Below are 17,267 nucleotides of genomic sequence, written 5' to 3'. Positions count from 1 at the left end.
GCGCAGAACTGGGGGCCCTTTTCACAGTAACACGCTCTGCTCGGCTCATTGTCACTAAGTGACAGTGGAGAGTGGCAAAGTGATGCGTGTCTGTGTGTGCGTGTGTGTGCGTGTGTGTGTGTGCGTGTGTGTGTGCGTGCAGGGAGAGATGGGTGCTCCATTACAGTGCTTTAACAGGAGAACCCCCCCCTCTCTCAAGACAGGGGGGAGGAGACAATTAGGTCTCTGCTCCATGCACTGGTTAATCGGCGCCGGCGGCGGCAGCAGCCCTTGATAGCGGAGGTGCCGCTGATGCGGAGAGACAGGCGATCAGTGGCGCAGGGGGTGGCGGGACAAGGGGAGAGCTGGGGGTGTGCCGTAATTCACTTAAACATCAGCTCAGTAATCAAAATGGTGGAGGCCAGTGACGGTTGGCGGTGGTGGCAGTTTATGGAAGGAGAGAGTGTCCCTGTGAGACATTGTGTCTTTGGGCAGCGGATAACTTATAGTCTAACTCATAGTGGAGAGACGGTGGACTCGGTTCTGTGGCATTTAGGGCATTAAGCCAGTGAAGCCAGCAGAGAGGGAATAGGCAAAAGATGGTGGACATGGAGGAGGAAGTGGACAGAGGGGGGTGTTTATTTCTATGGTGTCAGTGTATGTGAGCGGCACATTTCTCTGAGCACTCCACTGTATTATTCATGTGCTGTGTTGAGAAGTAGAGGTGAACTTAAGGCTTGAGCCGGACTTCAAAGAAGGGGGATGAGGACTCACCTGAAAAACGTCACAAAGAACTGCACCAGGTCCATGATGCTGTTGTGCTGGGAGAAGGCGATCTGTGGGTTGGAGAGAGAGAGACAGAGAGTGAGAGACAGACAGATGGTGAGACAGGGCAGGTGTGAGTCTTCAGCACAAAAGCACAGGAGTGTAAGAGACACCCAGCCAAATGTTCCAAGGGTCAGGGGTCAAGTCCAGCCCCTGAGGCCGAGGCAGGCATTGAGGCCTTTGCTGTTGGCTGGCCATGTTGCCAAATTGCTTAATTGCTGCGACTGTAAGTTTACCCCTGTCACCTAATCGGTTGTCCGGAGGTGAGTTTAACAAATCAGCCTTGAGGGCGTGCGGCTACCATGTTGTGCAGCCCGCCAGAGTTGCATGAAGAGGCTGGGTGACATCGGAGAAGAAAATATACTGCATTCTGGTGGTTTAAATGGGGTGTAAGCAACCAGAATTTGCCCACACGCAACCAGAGGGAAGCTTTAAAGGTGATTGATGGCCTAGATCGTATGTCTAGTCAATGTGGGAAACAGAATAAGAGAGACAATTACAGAGAAAAGGGGGGTGAGAGAGCAGCAGGCAAAAAGGAGGGGGGGGGAGAATAAGTGGGTGAGAGAGAGAGAGAAAGAGAGAGAGAGAAAGAAAGAAAGAAAGGAGAGAGAGAGAGAGAGAGAAAGCAAAAGAAAGGAAAACTTTTATTATATCCCATATCTCTGGTCTGACCCTAAGGTTATACCTTGGCATAATTGTGGTGTGTATATGTGTGTGTTTATGGCTGCCTCTGTGTGTGTGTGTGTGTGTGTGTGTGTGTGTGTGTGTGTGTGTGTGTGTGTGTGTGTGTGTGTGTGTGTGTGTGTGTGTGTGTGTGTGTGTGTGTGTTTGTGTTTGTGTGTCTTTATGGATGTCTCTTTGTGTGTTTGTGTGTGTCTGTGTTTATGGATGCCTCTGTGTGTGTTTGTGTGTGTGTGTGTGTGTGTGTGTGTGTGTGTGTGTGTGTGTGTGTGTGTGTGTGTGTGTGTGTGTAGCAGCTGAGGTAGGATCTGGGAACATGAGCTGATGTTAAGCCTGGTGATGAGTTAACCTTGGGGAAATGACTGCTATGACACAAGCCTTTCCCAGCATCAGTAAAACGCATCCAGAGCTGGCTGCCCCGATTCCATCACTGGAGTCCAACGACCATCAGGCTGCAAATTAGCCTGAACAAACTATTAGCCATCCACATTATCAACCCCTTCAGTTTAGCATCACAGAGATGTGGAACAGCACAGTACGAGTCCTGTAATGCTTTTGGTACTGAACTGATCTTGCTTTTTAGTTGCCAAAATCTCCACATCCAGCTCGTTAACATCAAATACAGGAAAAAACCTTAACTTTCTGTTCAAGGCGGTTCCAAAAAGCAAATGGAGCGAATGGGTGAATGTTAGGTCCCCCTTAAAAGCCCCTCTCCCATTTCTGCTTTCACTGCATTACCCTGCCCTCTCAGCAGTGTTTTAAAGAAAGAGAAAGAAACCAGAGCGGTACCATAGAAGAAGAAGAAGAAGAAGAAGAAGGAGGGGAAAAAATATATATAAGCACAAATAAGTGGGATAATGCCTCAAATGTGAGGGGCTGGAAGTCACCCTGAAAAAGGGAAATAAATGAATAATGCGGGTGGTGGTGGTGGGTGGGGGGGTGTTGACAGTGCATGCAGCAGGCAGACTGTGAAGGGGGGGGGGGCTTCCTTTTCATTACACACTCAGCACAAGCCTGGACACTGGGAAAGTGTGGGGGCCCAAGAGAGTGGAATTAACACCGTATTACAGGGGGGGAGAGAGATGGGGGGGTTGAGGGGGTGAGGAGAGTATAACACTCCATTCCAGGCAGAGGGAGAGATGGAGGAGATTGAAAAGGGCAGTTAGGTAACAAGGCTGCTCTCGATGGACCCCCTGTCAGATATGATTTTAGCAGGGGAGAGATGCCTGGGAAGATGAGGAGGTGGCGGCGGCTGGTGTGGGTGAGGGGTGGGGTGGTGTGGCATTGGATGGGAGTAGCGAGTTATGAGTTGGGGTGGTGCTAATTCCCCCCCGACTGGAAAGGTCAGTGGCTGGGCGTCTCTGGTGAGCGTACGGCGGGTGGGGTGAGGAGGTTGGGGGTGGGAGGTCAGTGTCACGTGCCGGGAAGGGCGAGAAGCCACCGCGCGTGCGTGTGTGTGTGTGTGTGTGTGTGTGTGTGGGGCTCCGAGCGGCCTCCCTGGTGTATCGCACTAGCACACTGCAGCCCTGTAGCAGTCCAGGGTCCCTCCGAGGCACAGCTGTCTCTGCGGTTCAGCTGTACAGCCTCCTGGCGGAACCTGAACTGTGCATCTGTCACCTGTCCCTCTCCCTCGTCACACACAGTGGCACCTGCACTTTTCAGACAATGCCACATCAAAGACATGCAGCGAGGTGCTGATGCTGCTCTTGTCAAACAACGCTAGATCAAAGAAAAGCCCTGATTGTTTGAATGGAATAGAAATGCCTCACACTTGAGTTTGAAAATTAACTGTTTTCTTTTTATGTCTAGGCATGTGAACAACACTTAACGCTCTATAAAATCCTATACGGAGGTGATTGAAAGACCCAAATTGGTTTGCAGAGACACAAGGCTGCCTTTATGTAGTGAAGCATGTTATCTGTACTTTTTAAAGGCTAATCCTTTAACTCATTACCCTCACTAGCTTTCCATACAATGACTATGGCAGTGCAGCTGAAGTAAGTGAACACCTCCCGTGTGTAAATAAGTGACTCCCTCTGAAACCCTGATAAGCTGTCCGAGACAAATCATCCCGCATTAGATACAGTTTTCATCCATGTGTGCGTGAACGTGTGCACATATGTACGCATGCGTTCGCTGTCTAAAGTACACACACAAAAAAACGGTCTGTTTGCTTGCGGATGTTCCATGGCTCTCGGTGAGTGATTGTCAGCGCCGGACCGAGGGGTTAAACGTGAGCGCACACACACACACCGCTGTCAGCGCTCATCACAGCAAGGTCTTCACTCCTGGCCCATGCCCACTAACAAGCATTAGAGGCTCTGGCAGCTGCCTCGGCGAAGGGGAAAAAAGAAGGAGAAGGAGAAGAAGAAGAAGAAGAAGAAGAAAAAAAAAAAACACACTAATGAGCTTTTGAGAGGTAAAGACAGATAGGGAGGGAGAGGGAAGGAAAGACAGAGAGGGAGAGCACAGAGGAGAGAGAGAGAGACAGAGGAATATGGGGGGCTAGAGAAAGGGAGGGCGTGAGAATTCAGTGGATGGAGGACAGAGAGAGAGAGAGAGGGGATTGGGAAAGAGAAGAACAGTACACAGATGGAGAACAAAAAGAGAGAGAGAGAGAGAGAGAGAGAGACAGAGACAGAGAGAGACAGAGAAAGAGAGATGCGAGAGAGACAGAGAGAGAGAGAGAGAGAGAGAGTGAGAGAGAGAGAGAGAGACACAGAGAGAGAGCAAGAGACAGAGCGGCAGTGTCTCTCCACTCCCTTCATTAGTGGGTCTGGGAGTGGACCTGGGGCTAAAACTGCATTAAAAAGAGCTGGATCATCTGTTCCTGTCACAGCTTCTCAATCTTCTGCCCTTTCTGTCCCCTCTACACACAAAACACACACACTCACTCTTTCACACACACACACACACAATCTGTCTATAAAGAGCCCTCCACTGTCACGACACACACACACACACACACACACACACACACACACACACACACACACACACACACACACACACACACACACACACACACACACACACACACACACACACACACACACACTCTATGACTGATGTCATGTTAAAAGTCACTGTATATCCAAGGACAGCAAAAAGCGCCTTAAGGGGGTGTGGAAATAGGGGTGAGGTGGCCTGTTTTCATGTGAATCATTAAATAGAGGGGGAGAGAGGGGTTCGCAGTAATTGATGAGTCACTGGTTTTGACAAGGGTGCTTTCATGTAGAAACGGACCCTTTGATTTGAAGGGAAGAGCCAAGGGAAGAGGCTTTCGCGTGTTTGCCAACACAAGGACGGCCGTATGTGGTGGGAAGAACACACGGTCGATGGAAGGGGTTTTGTCTGGATCGGTTTGCGTGGGAACGCAGAAAGTTCCTAAACGGAACGCAGACTGGCAGACAGACTGGGAGAGCGTTGGAGGACCATATGGACAATATTAAGCAACAATGAATGTGGACAGCTTCTTTCTGACCCAACCCTTCCTCCTTCCATCCTCCATAATTGACACTGGGATTCAGGCCCGCCGACTACAAAGCTGAACCACCCAGAGGACCGCCTGCACAGTTAACACATCCTGTCGAGGGTTTGAAGGAGCCCTGGATGAAGAGATCTGCCACGACACGTGGGCTGAAGCACATCGTTCTCCTCAGGACCGCATGTTCTTGTTTTGTCCTCCATTATCCGTGTCAAACAGAGGCTGTTTTTTTGTTTTGTTTTTTTGCTCAAAGCCTCGAGTTGGACGAGTGCCTGGGAACTTTTGTCTAGTCCTTGCCCCACCCTTTAAACCACCTTGAAACGCACACACTGTGTGTGTGTCCCTTACGAGTGCCTTTGTTTTTTCGGAACGCATGCGGAATTGCGGTTCGCCTCCTCGTTAAACTGTCCTTCCTCCGCTAAACATGGTTAATACTTGCCCCCGTTCCGAGCCCGAACGATTCATGCGGTGTTCCGCACCCCGACAATCTGGGCGCTACGTGTACCTGGGGTTCGTATGACTAATACATGCCCCGGTGTGAAGGCCGCGGTGTTGATTTATGACGGTGATACACAAATAAAGCAAAGCGCCGGGCTAAGCCCCCATCCTTCTCTGTGGGTGACCCTTTTATCAGCTGTTAGCCTCTGCTAATGAGGTAGCGGAGCGGCAGGGCTTTGATCAGATTGCGCTCCCCGTGCAAAAGGAGAGGAGGGAGGGAAGAAGGGGATGGGGGTGAGGGGGTCAGTCAGTATCCCTGTATCCCATTTCAGATATTTTGCTCAGGAGGTCTGAGATGATCAGATGTGGAAAAAAAGATCTACCAGAAGCATAAACACAGACATAAACATACACACACCCAAACAGACATACATAAACACACACACACACACACACACACACACACACACACACACCTCATCTCCTCAGTCCACCCCTTACTATTAACTGCTGATCTGACAGTCTGATCCTGACCGTGGAGAGAGAGGCTCAAATGCCAATCGCGTTAGGGGGGAAAAAGCCGTTGATGTAATGAGCTAGAAGAGACTCTGCTTTTGGGGATAGGGGTGGGAAATCTAATAGAAAACTATTAGTCCAAAAGCCATACAGGAGGGGGGAAGGCGGGGGAAGGACAACAGGGGCAGTAAACGTACTGAAATTAACCTTATCCCTTCATCATGCGTACCATGAAAGGAGAGAAGTGAGGGAGGAGGGGTTGGGGGGGATAAAAAAAAAGAAATGAAACTCAATAGGTGTAGATAGACAGTTTATGGATGACGACTCCCTGGAATCAATGCTCTGCAGCTGGGCTCCAGCAGATTCGCTCTGATAACTCCTCTTACGAGAATGACCGCATGGGCTCGTCCGATGAGGAGAGGAGAGCAGAGGAGAGGAGAGGAGAGGAGAGGAGAGGAGAGCTGAGCTGAGCTGAGCTGAACCACGCAGATATGGATGTGTTCTCTCTTTCTCTCTCTCGTAGGTGTTTTTGAGCACAGCGGAGATGCACCGGGGCCATGTGACTGATGGGAGTGGAGAGGAGAGGAGAGGAGAGGAGAGGAGAGGAGAGGAGAGAGCCTGGAGGAAACGGTCCTCAATTCACCTCATGCTCCATTTGTTTCATGCTAGCTAACAGGCTGCACATCAGGCCCACTGTTTAACACAGGAGGGTATCCATATCTATTTTCCATAAGAGTCTCAGCCAAAGACAGGGAAAGGGAGAAGGAGAGAGACAGAGAGAGAGAGAGAGAGACAGAGAGAGATGGATTATGGATCGATGGGTATGCATATACACTGCATTAGTTACAGTAAATATTTTTTAAATATAAACAGACATCCAAATAACACTCCCTGGGGAATGTACCAGTGTTCCCATTCTCTCGTGTGCCACGGTTATCAGTAGTAATACCATGTATGAATTTAGTCTGTCGTATAAGCGAGCAAAAAAAAAAGGAAATAAATAGAAATGTAGCCATCCCCACCCAGATCTCTAAACAATTTTCTTTCTATGTTTCAGCCCAGTAACTAGAGATAAACGTAACTGTTGACAATGTATACCATTGTTATGTAATCGCTTATTAGTCTCTTCAGTCTGTGCCATTTCTAGAGGGCTGTCAGCACATCAGAGCCCGCAGAGAGAGACGATCTCTGGCCATACGTGCGACTCATAAACTAACACCCTTAGCAGCATGTGCCAAGTATGAAAATGACATGCGTGTTAATTAAGTGATCTCATACCAATGTCTCTTCATGGTCTCTCTATTTGCATATGGAAGAACTATGGCACAGCGGCATCACCTGGAGCCCAACAAGTTATAGTTTCAAAGTGTCAGTGTGGTTTCAAAGCCCTCAACATGTTTCCAGAAGCTGAGCTGACCCAAAATGGTGGCTTTTCTCTGTGGCTATGTGGCAGTGCTAAGGCGTGATGAACAGAGGTGCGAGTTCACAGTGCCAACTCTGATCTACTTCTGTTCCACCACAACCAACCTGACTACCCCCTCTCAACTCACTTCCCCAACACACACACACACACACACACACCTCACGTGGCCCCCCAGTGGCCCTAAACAGCCTTTCAAAGGCCCCGGGCTCATCTCCATGCAGCGCCCCCCCACCCCACCCCCCACAACCTCCTATGATGATGTCATCACAGCCCTGGGCGGCAGACTCATCCTGGAATGTGCAGGTCAGTTGAGGGAGGGGGGCGGGGGGAGGTGAGTGTGGCTCAAGTGCTGTAACACCCCCAGGGCAGAAGATTGGACATCACTGCCTTTAAAAGCCAAAATCAAACTCTGTATGCCACTGCGCTAGCTCTGTGTTCTCTGTATTCGGATACAACCTATATAATAATGCATACGACTGTTAAACGTTATAATTTAAACATACTACAACATCGGGTTAGGGGAGCTATATCTGTGGTGGTGCAATGTGGGTGGAGGACCAATACACTGACTGCAGGATTACAACGTATAAAAGGATGGAGGTATAATCAACTGTTTCATCTGTAAAGACAACAGCATAGTTCTGTGCGAGTATGTGACTTAAGAGTCACGAGTCTGAGCAGTGACTGTCTCTCTGAAGGATTCATCCATCACTGGCTGCGTCTCTCGCGACTCTCGACTCGAGCGCAACCATGCCAATTTGTCTAAATGTAATCACAAAGCACTCTAGCATAGAAAGACACCCCGGCCATTTAATGTATGTATAAAACATAAATTTAAGTTCATGTTGTTTTTACGACCCTATTAGTCGCTGTGTATCACTTTAAAACAGACTTTTCTGACTGTTTTTATGGTGGCGTTCTGAGCAGCTGGCAGCGAGCTGCACTGTCGATTTCAGCTGCTTCTGCTTTATGGATCATAAGGCAAAACCATGAATTTTTTTTTTGGTTAAGTGTTGCAGTAGTTTCAATGTATATTAAAGGTAATGTTTAATTTAATCGAGTACTCCACTGAAGAGCCATGAATCTCTCTGGTTTGCTTTGAGAAATTTCATAAAGCTAATGCATCCGAGTGTGATTCTGAGAAATGAAATAAAAGTTAAATATACATAAATACACATGATTGAAGAATCGTTTCCTGCTCTGGTCCTGGAGGTCCATGTCGCATGTATTATGCATATTTCCCAAAAGGATGTTGGAAAGAATTGCAGACAATTCTCCTAGAAATGTGCGTTTTGGCCAGACTTGATCCAATAATATCTGCATCCAAAAGGATGTTTTTATTGTGGTAACTAATGGAAGGGCCAAACCCTGGCGTCGCTCTGTCACTTGGGTTAGACAGCAAATGGAATAGTGACTGACAACCACCATTTAAAGAACCACCATCAAGAACCATCTCAGACAAAGAAGCACCGAGTATGGTTCCTACCTCATCTACAATTTAAGCAGCAATTGCTAGCTCAAGTTTTAGACATGCAATGTTCAGGTCGACACAGCTGAATTCCAATTACATTGATTGCATTTGTTTCGTTAGTGTTTGTGACTGGAACTGGAGGACTGATTTTTGTAGTGTCTTTTTTCCTCACAGTGTGTCATTTCTGGTCATCATGCCAAAAACAGGCATGACAGGAGAGAGGAAGAATGGAGCTACAGACTAAAAGGGAGTGATGGGGACTCTTACCTGGATTTTGATTGGCCAGGAGAAGTTGCTGACATAGACGTAGAAGGTGATGTTGGGGTTGCTCCGGAAGCTGAACTTCTCGGAGGAGAAGCTGTCTCGGTGCTCTTTGATGTTCGTCTTGGAGACGATGGGGACCTCCTCACCAGAGATGGTTCCAGCTGTAGGTGGAAACAGTGGGTTTATTCATTCAGTAAGACGTTTCCACCGGGAGATTAACTGGGATACTACTGATGAGAAGCTATGTTTAACCAAGCCATCTGTGGTTGCATGCGGAGACAATAAGGCTCCTCTGCAAGGAGGAAATGCACAAATCGGAAGGTATTAATAGGAGTCCACTAAATTACCTCACCAAATTGCTCAACGTCGATATGCATCAGGAAATTAATGACACAAAGCATAAGCTCTTAACACAAGCAATTCAAGTAATCAACAGAAAAAACTTCTTGTTTGTTTGCCACAGCAAACACAAGTCTTTCTAACGAATAATCAAGTTTAGATACAAGGCAACTAAAGCCCTATAAACAGGCCATTTTGTAAATTAGTCTTGGGAGCACTTCAAGAAAGCAGTACCACAAAAAAAAAGAACTTTGTTGCTTTATCAAGGCCCTTTAAAATGCGAGAAGAGAAAAGAAAAGAAAAGGGAAGGGGAAAAAAAAACAAAAAACACGTTATTTGAATTCTTCTTCCCGCACAGCGGAGTCTTGCACATCGCCATTCTGAGCCAGTGCCGTGAAACAAAAGGGGGCTCGGAAATGACAAGGCGAGCGTGGCGCTACGTGTGCGCCTTTATCTTAATTGAAATCATTCTGACGGCCAAGACACCTCAGCCCCAGAATTCTGAGCCAGGGTCCAGACAATCGCCAAGTGCCCCCTCTCCGTGGGGTTTGGGGGGGGGGGGGGATCAGCAGGGGATGGGGACGGGGACGCACACAGCCAAATATTAATGGAGCTGCTTGGGAAAAAGGTGGAGGTGCAGAGGGAAGGAGGGAGTGAGGTGAACCCGTTTACAGAGGAGAAGAAAAAAAAAAACAGAAGGAAACAAGAGAGAAAAATGTCAAAGTCACTCATGAGGACCGGACAGGAACGTTTTTCTTTTTTTTTGTTCCTCCACCTTTTCTCCTCAGATGAAAGGAAACGAGAGAGAGATAAATAATGGACTGGGAGCAGGGATGCAGTGTCCTTGGGGTACCTCTTCTTTCTTTTTTTTTCTCCAAGACGCATGAGGTTGCACACTCCACTGGCATAACAACGCAGACATGAATGCAAACAAGACAGACCCATTTTCTCACACCCATACAACTAGAACTACGCAGCTCCACAGCATGCTGTAAAGCACCTTGGGCTACAAAGATATGATGGGACTACAATTACTCTTTATTACTGGGGCTAATAAAACACAGAGTATATATCAATAAATCATTTACCACACAACACTACACACACACACCACACACCACAATCGCAAACACCTTGAGGCAATGACATGAGAAAAACACATTACCTGTTGATCCAACCGACCAGGTGATGTTAAGGTTGAAATTATTGGAGGCATTGATGGACATATCCAAGTTCTTATTGGTCTAGACAAATGACAGAGAAACAAGACAAGTGAGAAACAGTGGTGACGTCTTTTTGTTTGGTTGTCTTCCAACTGACAACTTATAATTCATGCAGTTTGATACTGGTCATGGCCATAGGAATTCGTACAATTACTGTTTTTAACACAACGTTCAATCTAGGGATGGGTCTAAACCAGTGCATTACAGCAGACTGAAAACGTTTTATGAACGTTTATAAGCGTGTTTATGATGTTTGACCCACTTGTTCAGGCTGGGCCATGAAGTTGATGGCGGTGTAGTAGTGGTCGTCCTCCTGGAGCAGACTGAACGTGAACTGGTAGTCGATCAGCAGGTTGTCTATTGAGCAACAAGATGAAAAAATAAAAAAAATGACTTGCTTTTGAGCTGCACCAGTGAAATTGTGGTCACATTTAGCCATTAGACATCTACCGGGTGTGTTTACACAGGGCAATTGTTCTTAGCATTGTTTTAGATGTGTGGAAGGTGTTGCCAAGTTCTTACATTTACATTTATCCTGTTGATTTTTTATCTGCAAGACACTTTCACCTTTTGCTAGCTAGGATTACGATAGACCATGGGCAAGATTGATCGGTTCAAAAAGAATGTGTAATGTGTTTGGGGAACCGGAACCTTTCACAGTTCTGCAAGTACCATTTAGACTCTCAATCAAGTGCATTCAAACATCCTGACAGCACTTGCCTTAAACTACCACAAGGAAAGGTAAGGTTTGCAATGCCAAGTTTGCCACTATTTCTGGACAAAAGCAACACTGGGGCACTGAAGTGACTCACTGGCCCGACCCCCATCCCCCGACTGCACCGAAATGGCAGAACCCTGCACTGAAATGCGTCACAACCGCCATATAATTAGCATCCTTTCTGGCATACTCATGCAAATTAGGCTCTTAACGGTAAGGAAAAAAAACAAGGATTTATGGAGTGTGGGAAAGTGAATCAGATTCGCTGATGTTCACCTCATGAAACCTACTGTATACTGGTCAAAGGGGGGGGGGGGGGGGGGGGGATATCATACAAAAAGCATGGTTACTACCTGACATCTACTGATATCATACTGATTTCTAAATTAGCGGCTGCTGCAAAAGGCTGTAATGAGAAGGTACTATAGCACAGAAGTCTGTCGACCTATTCACTCAAGAGGTACTTAAAGAAAATTTGCTCTGATCAAACACGGGGGGGGGGGGGGGGGTTGGTACTGGCTTAGGACGGCTTGGGTCACGACGGCCGAGCCCTTTCTTGACAGTCCCACAATGCAGGTCCTTACATTACACTTACATTCGCAAACACATTTGAGACACTGCTACAACTCATGGCGCAACGGAAGGAGTCAGAGACAAAACATCGCCGTGACAACCCTGATGAGGACATGAGATGAGTCAGTGTTGACCTTGAGGCGGCCGATTTAGTGGATTTACTGTCTGGGGTCTGGAGCTGGAGTCTGGGGCTCATGCTGGACAGGATGTCTTGAGTGTGCGTGTGAGTGTGTGCGTGTGTCTGTGAGTGTGTGTGTGTGTGTCTGTGAGTGTGTAAGTGTGTGTTTGTGTGAGTGCGTGACTGCGTGCGTGAGTGGGTGAGTGGGTGCGTATGAGTGTGTGCGTATGAGTGTGTGCGTATGAGTGTGTGTGTGAAGGCTGCGAGGCCTCACTGCCAGACTTTTACACCAGACTTTTTATTTCTCTCCTCGTCTCAGAGTCACATAAATCATAGGCTGGCCCTGGATCATCTTCTGTAGCCGCCTGGGACAGAAATGACACACAGCAGGGTGGTCAACGCTGCCTGATTCTTGCCTAGACTGCACCAACAAATCTGAGTTTGGGAGTTTGGAGGCTTGTGTATAGTCACATCGCTATAAATCTGTGTGTGTGTGTGTGTGTGTGTGTGTGTGTGTGTGTTTGTGTGTGTGTGTGTGTGTCTCTCACTCTCACACATACATACCAACACACGGATTGACAGAGCTTTACTGAGTATGTGTGGAGAACATTCTCTAACTATACAAAATGTGTTCTGCACATTTTTGATTATATATAATTATATAATTTCTCACTTATAAACAGACGAATATACAGTAGCTGTTCTGAGTTCACAGAAACAAATTAGCTTCTTAATTGGAACGTGCTAGTCAGCTAAGCTAACATACATTTCCAACCAAATGTTAGACCATGATTTGGTCTTGCATGTGTCACAAAATGTCACACAACTATTGAATTCTGACGAATTTAAAATATTAATGAAAAAAAAACTACTCATAATAAAACTGACATGTAGTTAAACTACACCTTTCCTGTACATCTTTGTTAAACCAACAATATACTCCAGACCAGCAGTGGTGCTCAAGAGCCATGGCAAGAGCCAGTTGCCTTACATTATTGCTAATCTACATAAAGCAGACCCGAAAGGATGCAGTCTACAACCCTTCAGTTAACATATTCATGGCCATTTCAAGTAATAGGTGTAATGTAGCTTGTAGAGGCTTTTAGATCCTTCCAACACTTCAGAACCATTCCCTTCCTTTATGAAGCATTCTTGACATGGTGCGTTCCTCTAGACTGCTTGAATGCACTCAAGGACATAATCAGTGAATAGAGTACAGTTGATTAGTTCGGCACGCACACAACCTCATGGAATTCAGAGGTTTCACTAGAATAGTGGCTTAACAGCATCCTCAAGCTGCTTCTTGATGGATCTCAGAGTTGTAGTGTTGATTTAATGCCCTGCTAATTCAGACTATATTTACTGTTTGGAATGGCGGACCCTGCATGCAAATGCAAGGAATGGTCTTCAAAGGCTGTGAATGTGGACCCTGGCATGAACTGGAGCACTGAAGAAGTGTGTGTGCGTGACTCTGGGCATCTCTGTGACTGGGCCTCCAGGCAGGGGCCCCTCAGTGGGGGTGGGCAGTGTATTTATATGTGTGTGTGTGTGTGTGTGTGTGTGTGTGTGTGTGTGTGTGTTGTAGTTGGGGGGGTCGCTTGAGGTGGGGGTTAGGTTAATCACCGGCAGAGAAACAGACAGCATCTTCGCAAGGGAAGATGTTCAGTTCACTTTGACACGCTCACACACTCCCTCGAGGTGTTGCCCTCCAACAGAAGGGTGAGAGGTGTGGCATGATGAGTGCATGCTGGGAGTGAGTGAGTGAGTGAGTGTATCTGTGCATCTGTGGGTTTGTGTGAGCTGAGCATGAGCAAACAGCAGGAGGGGTGGTCAAAACGGGAGCCACCCACAGTTTTCTAGAAACTTCTCAGAATTGGTGTGCGCATGTTTATGTGTGCGTGTGTGTACTAGAAAGAGAGAGAGTGTCTCTAATTAGCCCAATCATTCACTCTCCCCCTCAGACAGAGCTGCCGCTTTCACAGCTCATCCATCCCAGCCTTAGGGCCCCCCATCGCCCCCCCCCCCCCCCCCACACACACACACCCCCTTCAGTGCCTATAGCAGGTTCTCGGGCTAGTGCTGCTAGAGGCACAAATACCCTGTGTGTACACCAGTCCTTGGACTAATCAGACTAATTAGGCCAAGCATTTGAATATAAAACGCTAAAAGCTAGCCAGGCACACCTAGAGGATGCATGTAGGGACTGGAGGAAATGAAGATGACTGGTTGAGTTATTGATAAGCCTTGGCTTTAATGTGGTCTGATGAGGGCGAGAGGTTGGTGCTTGGGCTTGATGAGGGCGCTAAGGGGGGCTGGGACGGGGCAGGGCGGAGGGAGGGATGAGTCCCGTGCTGTCGGGGCTGGACGGCGCGAAAGCATGCGCTGGATCATCTCCATGGTGACTGATGGCTCCGACTAGTGTGTCACATAGCGACGGGGCTGGCTGCACCACACTGCCACCCAGTGACTGTCTCCGATGCACACAAACACCAACATGTACGCACACATACACATGACCTTCATTTTGATCACACTATCACCTCAAATGGAAATCAGTGGGATTGACGGCCACAAACCCTGTGACCTCTACTGCATATCTACTGAGCAGTACCCTAATCACAGGAACTCTCTCACAGTGTAGTCTGTATTTCATGTAAGGCTGATATACTTGCATGTAGTTCATTTAATATACACTGTGGTATATCCACACATTTAATAGGGAGTATTTTTTTTACAAATGCTGAAACTAGCAGGTGGAAATTTGATTTTAATGGCTGTTGTAGCATGTAATTGTCACATAGATCACATACGATTCCATTGGTGTGTGTCTGTGTGTGTGTGTTTGTCTGTGTGTGTGTGTGTGTGTGTCTCTGTGTGTGTGTGTGTGTGTGTGTCTGTGTGTGTGTGTGTGTGTGTGTCTCTGTGTGTGTGTGTGTGTGTCTCTGTGTGTGTGTGTCTCTGTGTGTGTGTGTGTCTCTGTGTGTGTGTGTGTGTCTCTGTGTGTGTGTGTCTCTGTGTGTGTGTGTCTCTGTGTGTGTGTGTCTCTCTGTGTGTCTCTCTGTGTGTCTCTCTGTGTGTCTCTCTGTGTGTCTCTCTGTGTGTCTCTCTGTGTGTGCGCGCGTCTCTGTGTGTGCGCGCGTCTCTGTGTGTGCGCGCGTCTCTGTGTGTGCGCGCGTCTCTGTGTGTGCGCGCGTCTCTGTGTGTGCGCGCGTCTCTGTGTGTGTGCGTCTGTGTGTGCGTCTGTGTGTGCGTCTGTGTGTGTGTGTGTGCAGCAGGACGGCTTTAGGAAGGAGCACTCACAGTAACAGGTTCCCCTCAGGGGGTTGCCAAGGTAACGGTTCTCTGAGTCGCATCTGCAATAATAGAGAAGAGAAAAAAAAAAGAGAAATAGGGATTTAAGAGAACAAAATCACAATCAAAGACAAACAAAGGTGTACAACAGCCGCTCTCCCTCTCTATCAGCACATCACTGAAATGCCTTCATCTATGGTGTTGCTTTGCATTTGCCAGCATTGACAGCTTTTGATTTTTGCATAGTACATATTTTCCTGGAATGCCTGTTAGGAATGCCTTTCCACAAAGTGGTGTATGAAAGATTAAACAAAGCAAAACAACAAAGTCATTTGATGCGTTTCCTTGAATCTCCAAAAGCGGTGTTACAAAAAAATAAATAAATGAAAAAGAAACATCACACCATATCTAGCCAGAGAATCTCATGTGCCAAAAGCGCCGTCAAAACAGCGCTGACACCTGTCTGTGAGACAGCTAAACTTTCGCCCGTCATGAAAGCGGTAAACAAGCCGCCGGGCCACAGACTGGCACACCTTCCGTTTGATGGCGACCTCTCCCTCAAAGAACCGACACGTGGCCAGTGCCGCCGCCGCCGCCACCACTTGTGGCATACTGATTAGTCCGCGAGCGGCACTTTTAATTTCTCCCTCATAAAAGAACCTTCTGGAACGGGGGTGGGAGATGTGGCCTCGCGGACAGACCTTCAATTAAGACTGGAGTCATCCGGGGTTGGGCTTTTCAATGCTGGCGTACAAAAGAGAACTGAGGAGGCAGGGGGGGGGCGGTGTAGGGGGCACGGAAATATGGCAATAGCCAAATCACGTTGCAGGGTAATGGAGTTTGATCCTTTCACATCTCGTTAAACATAGTTATCAGGCATCCTGCGGGGACATGCTATACGCTGGATATTTATTTTCCCTTTTTAAAATGAATTACCTTTTTGAATAGCCGGTATGTGTGTGTGTGAGTGAGAGACACACACAGAGAGAGAGAGAGAGTCAGTGTGTGTGTGTGTATGTGTATGAATAAGAAAGCAGAGGTCACACACGGGCATTATGTAATCTTCCAGTATTGTTGAAGGAGTCTTCATTTCCTGAGCCTCATTAAACCTACTGCCAGATAGAGCAGGCGTGCATATACACACATACATATATAGACACACAGACACACACACACACAGACACACACACACACACACCCCCCTCATATTACTAATAAGCTGCTCTTTTTTGAGGCACTGCTCTTCAGCTCTGGTATCGAGCGCCTAATTAACACAAAGTTTTTAATAAGCAATACTGTCAGGGACTTGGACGAATGCTTCCACACCAGGCCCTTACCCCCCAAAATATATATTTATATTGATATTTCTCGACTCTTTTTAAAACAAATTCCGTTTGACTTTTTTTCTGCCTTTAAAATCTTTACATGTACTCTACACTGTACTACCAGGTAGTGGCTTTTAGAATGTCTGCAATCATTATTCACCATTTCCGCTGTGATTTAACCCCCCCCATGTTTAATATCGAGTGATGGAGGGGGTAGCTGTGCCAGTCCAAGGCCAGTGTTCTGGGCAGGGGAGGGCAGGGGAGAGGGAGAGGAATGGCTGGCTGTGGTAATGGTTGGTCTCTGGAGAGCGGGCTTTGAGGAGTGGGGATGGGGATGCTGCGGGAAATGGTCTGAAAGACGGCTTAAGATCTCCATCTTCTGTTCTTCACTCACCAGCCCTATCTTTTTTCTCTCTCCATCTCTCTCTCTCTCTCTAATATACACACACACACACACACACACACACACACACAGTAACATTCTCCCCTCCCTCTATCTCCGATGTGTGTGCCATAACCTGTGTGGGCACACATCCACACTCCTGTAGCTTGTTTACATGGAGCTTCAGCAGACTGCCAGTTGCCTTCATGGCCCT

The 17,267-nt window shown here is 47.4% G+C and overlaps 1 protein-coding gene across 2 annotated transcripts in view; it reads right to left on the bottom strand.

Moving 5' to 3' along the window:
- The window catches only part of atrnl1b (attractin-like 1b), a 116,181-nt gene that overhangs the window by 45,083 nt on the left and 53,831 nt on the right, over window positions 1-17,267 (bottom strand). For both annotated transcript variants that reach the window (XM_012814627.3, XM_012814628.3), the window contains exons 21-25: window positions 15,356-15,408; window positions 10,909-11,003; window positions 10,589-10,667; window positions 9,088-9,245; window positions 754-815 (exon numbers count right to left, since the gene is read on the bottom strand). In XM_012814627.3, the coding sequence (XP_012670081.1) occupies window positions 754-815; window positions 9,088-9,245; window positions 10,589-10,667; window positions 10,909-11,003; window positions 15,356-15,408 (447 nt within the window). The remainder of the gene's footprint in view (window positions 1-753; window positions 816-9,087; window positions 9,246-10,588; window positions 10,668-10,908; window positions 11,004-15,355; window positions 15,409-17,267) is intronic.

This window comes from Clupea harengus, chromosome 23 (genome assembly GCF_900700415.2).
Source record: "Clupea harengus chromosome 23, Ch_v2.0.2, whole genome shotgun sequence".
NCBI classification, from domain to species: Eukaryota; Metazoa; Chordata; class Actinopteri; order Clupeiformes; family Clupeidae; genus Clupea; species Clupea harengus.
This window is presented reverse-complemented; position numbering and strand designations above follow the sequence as displayed.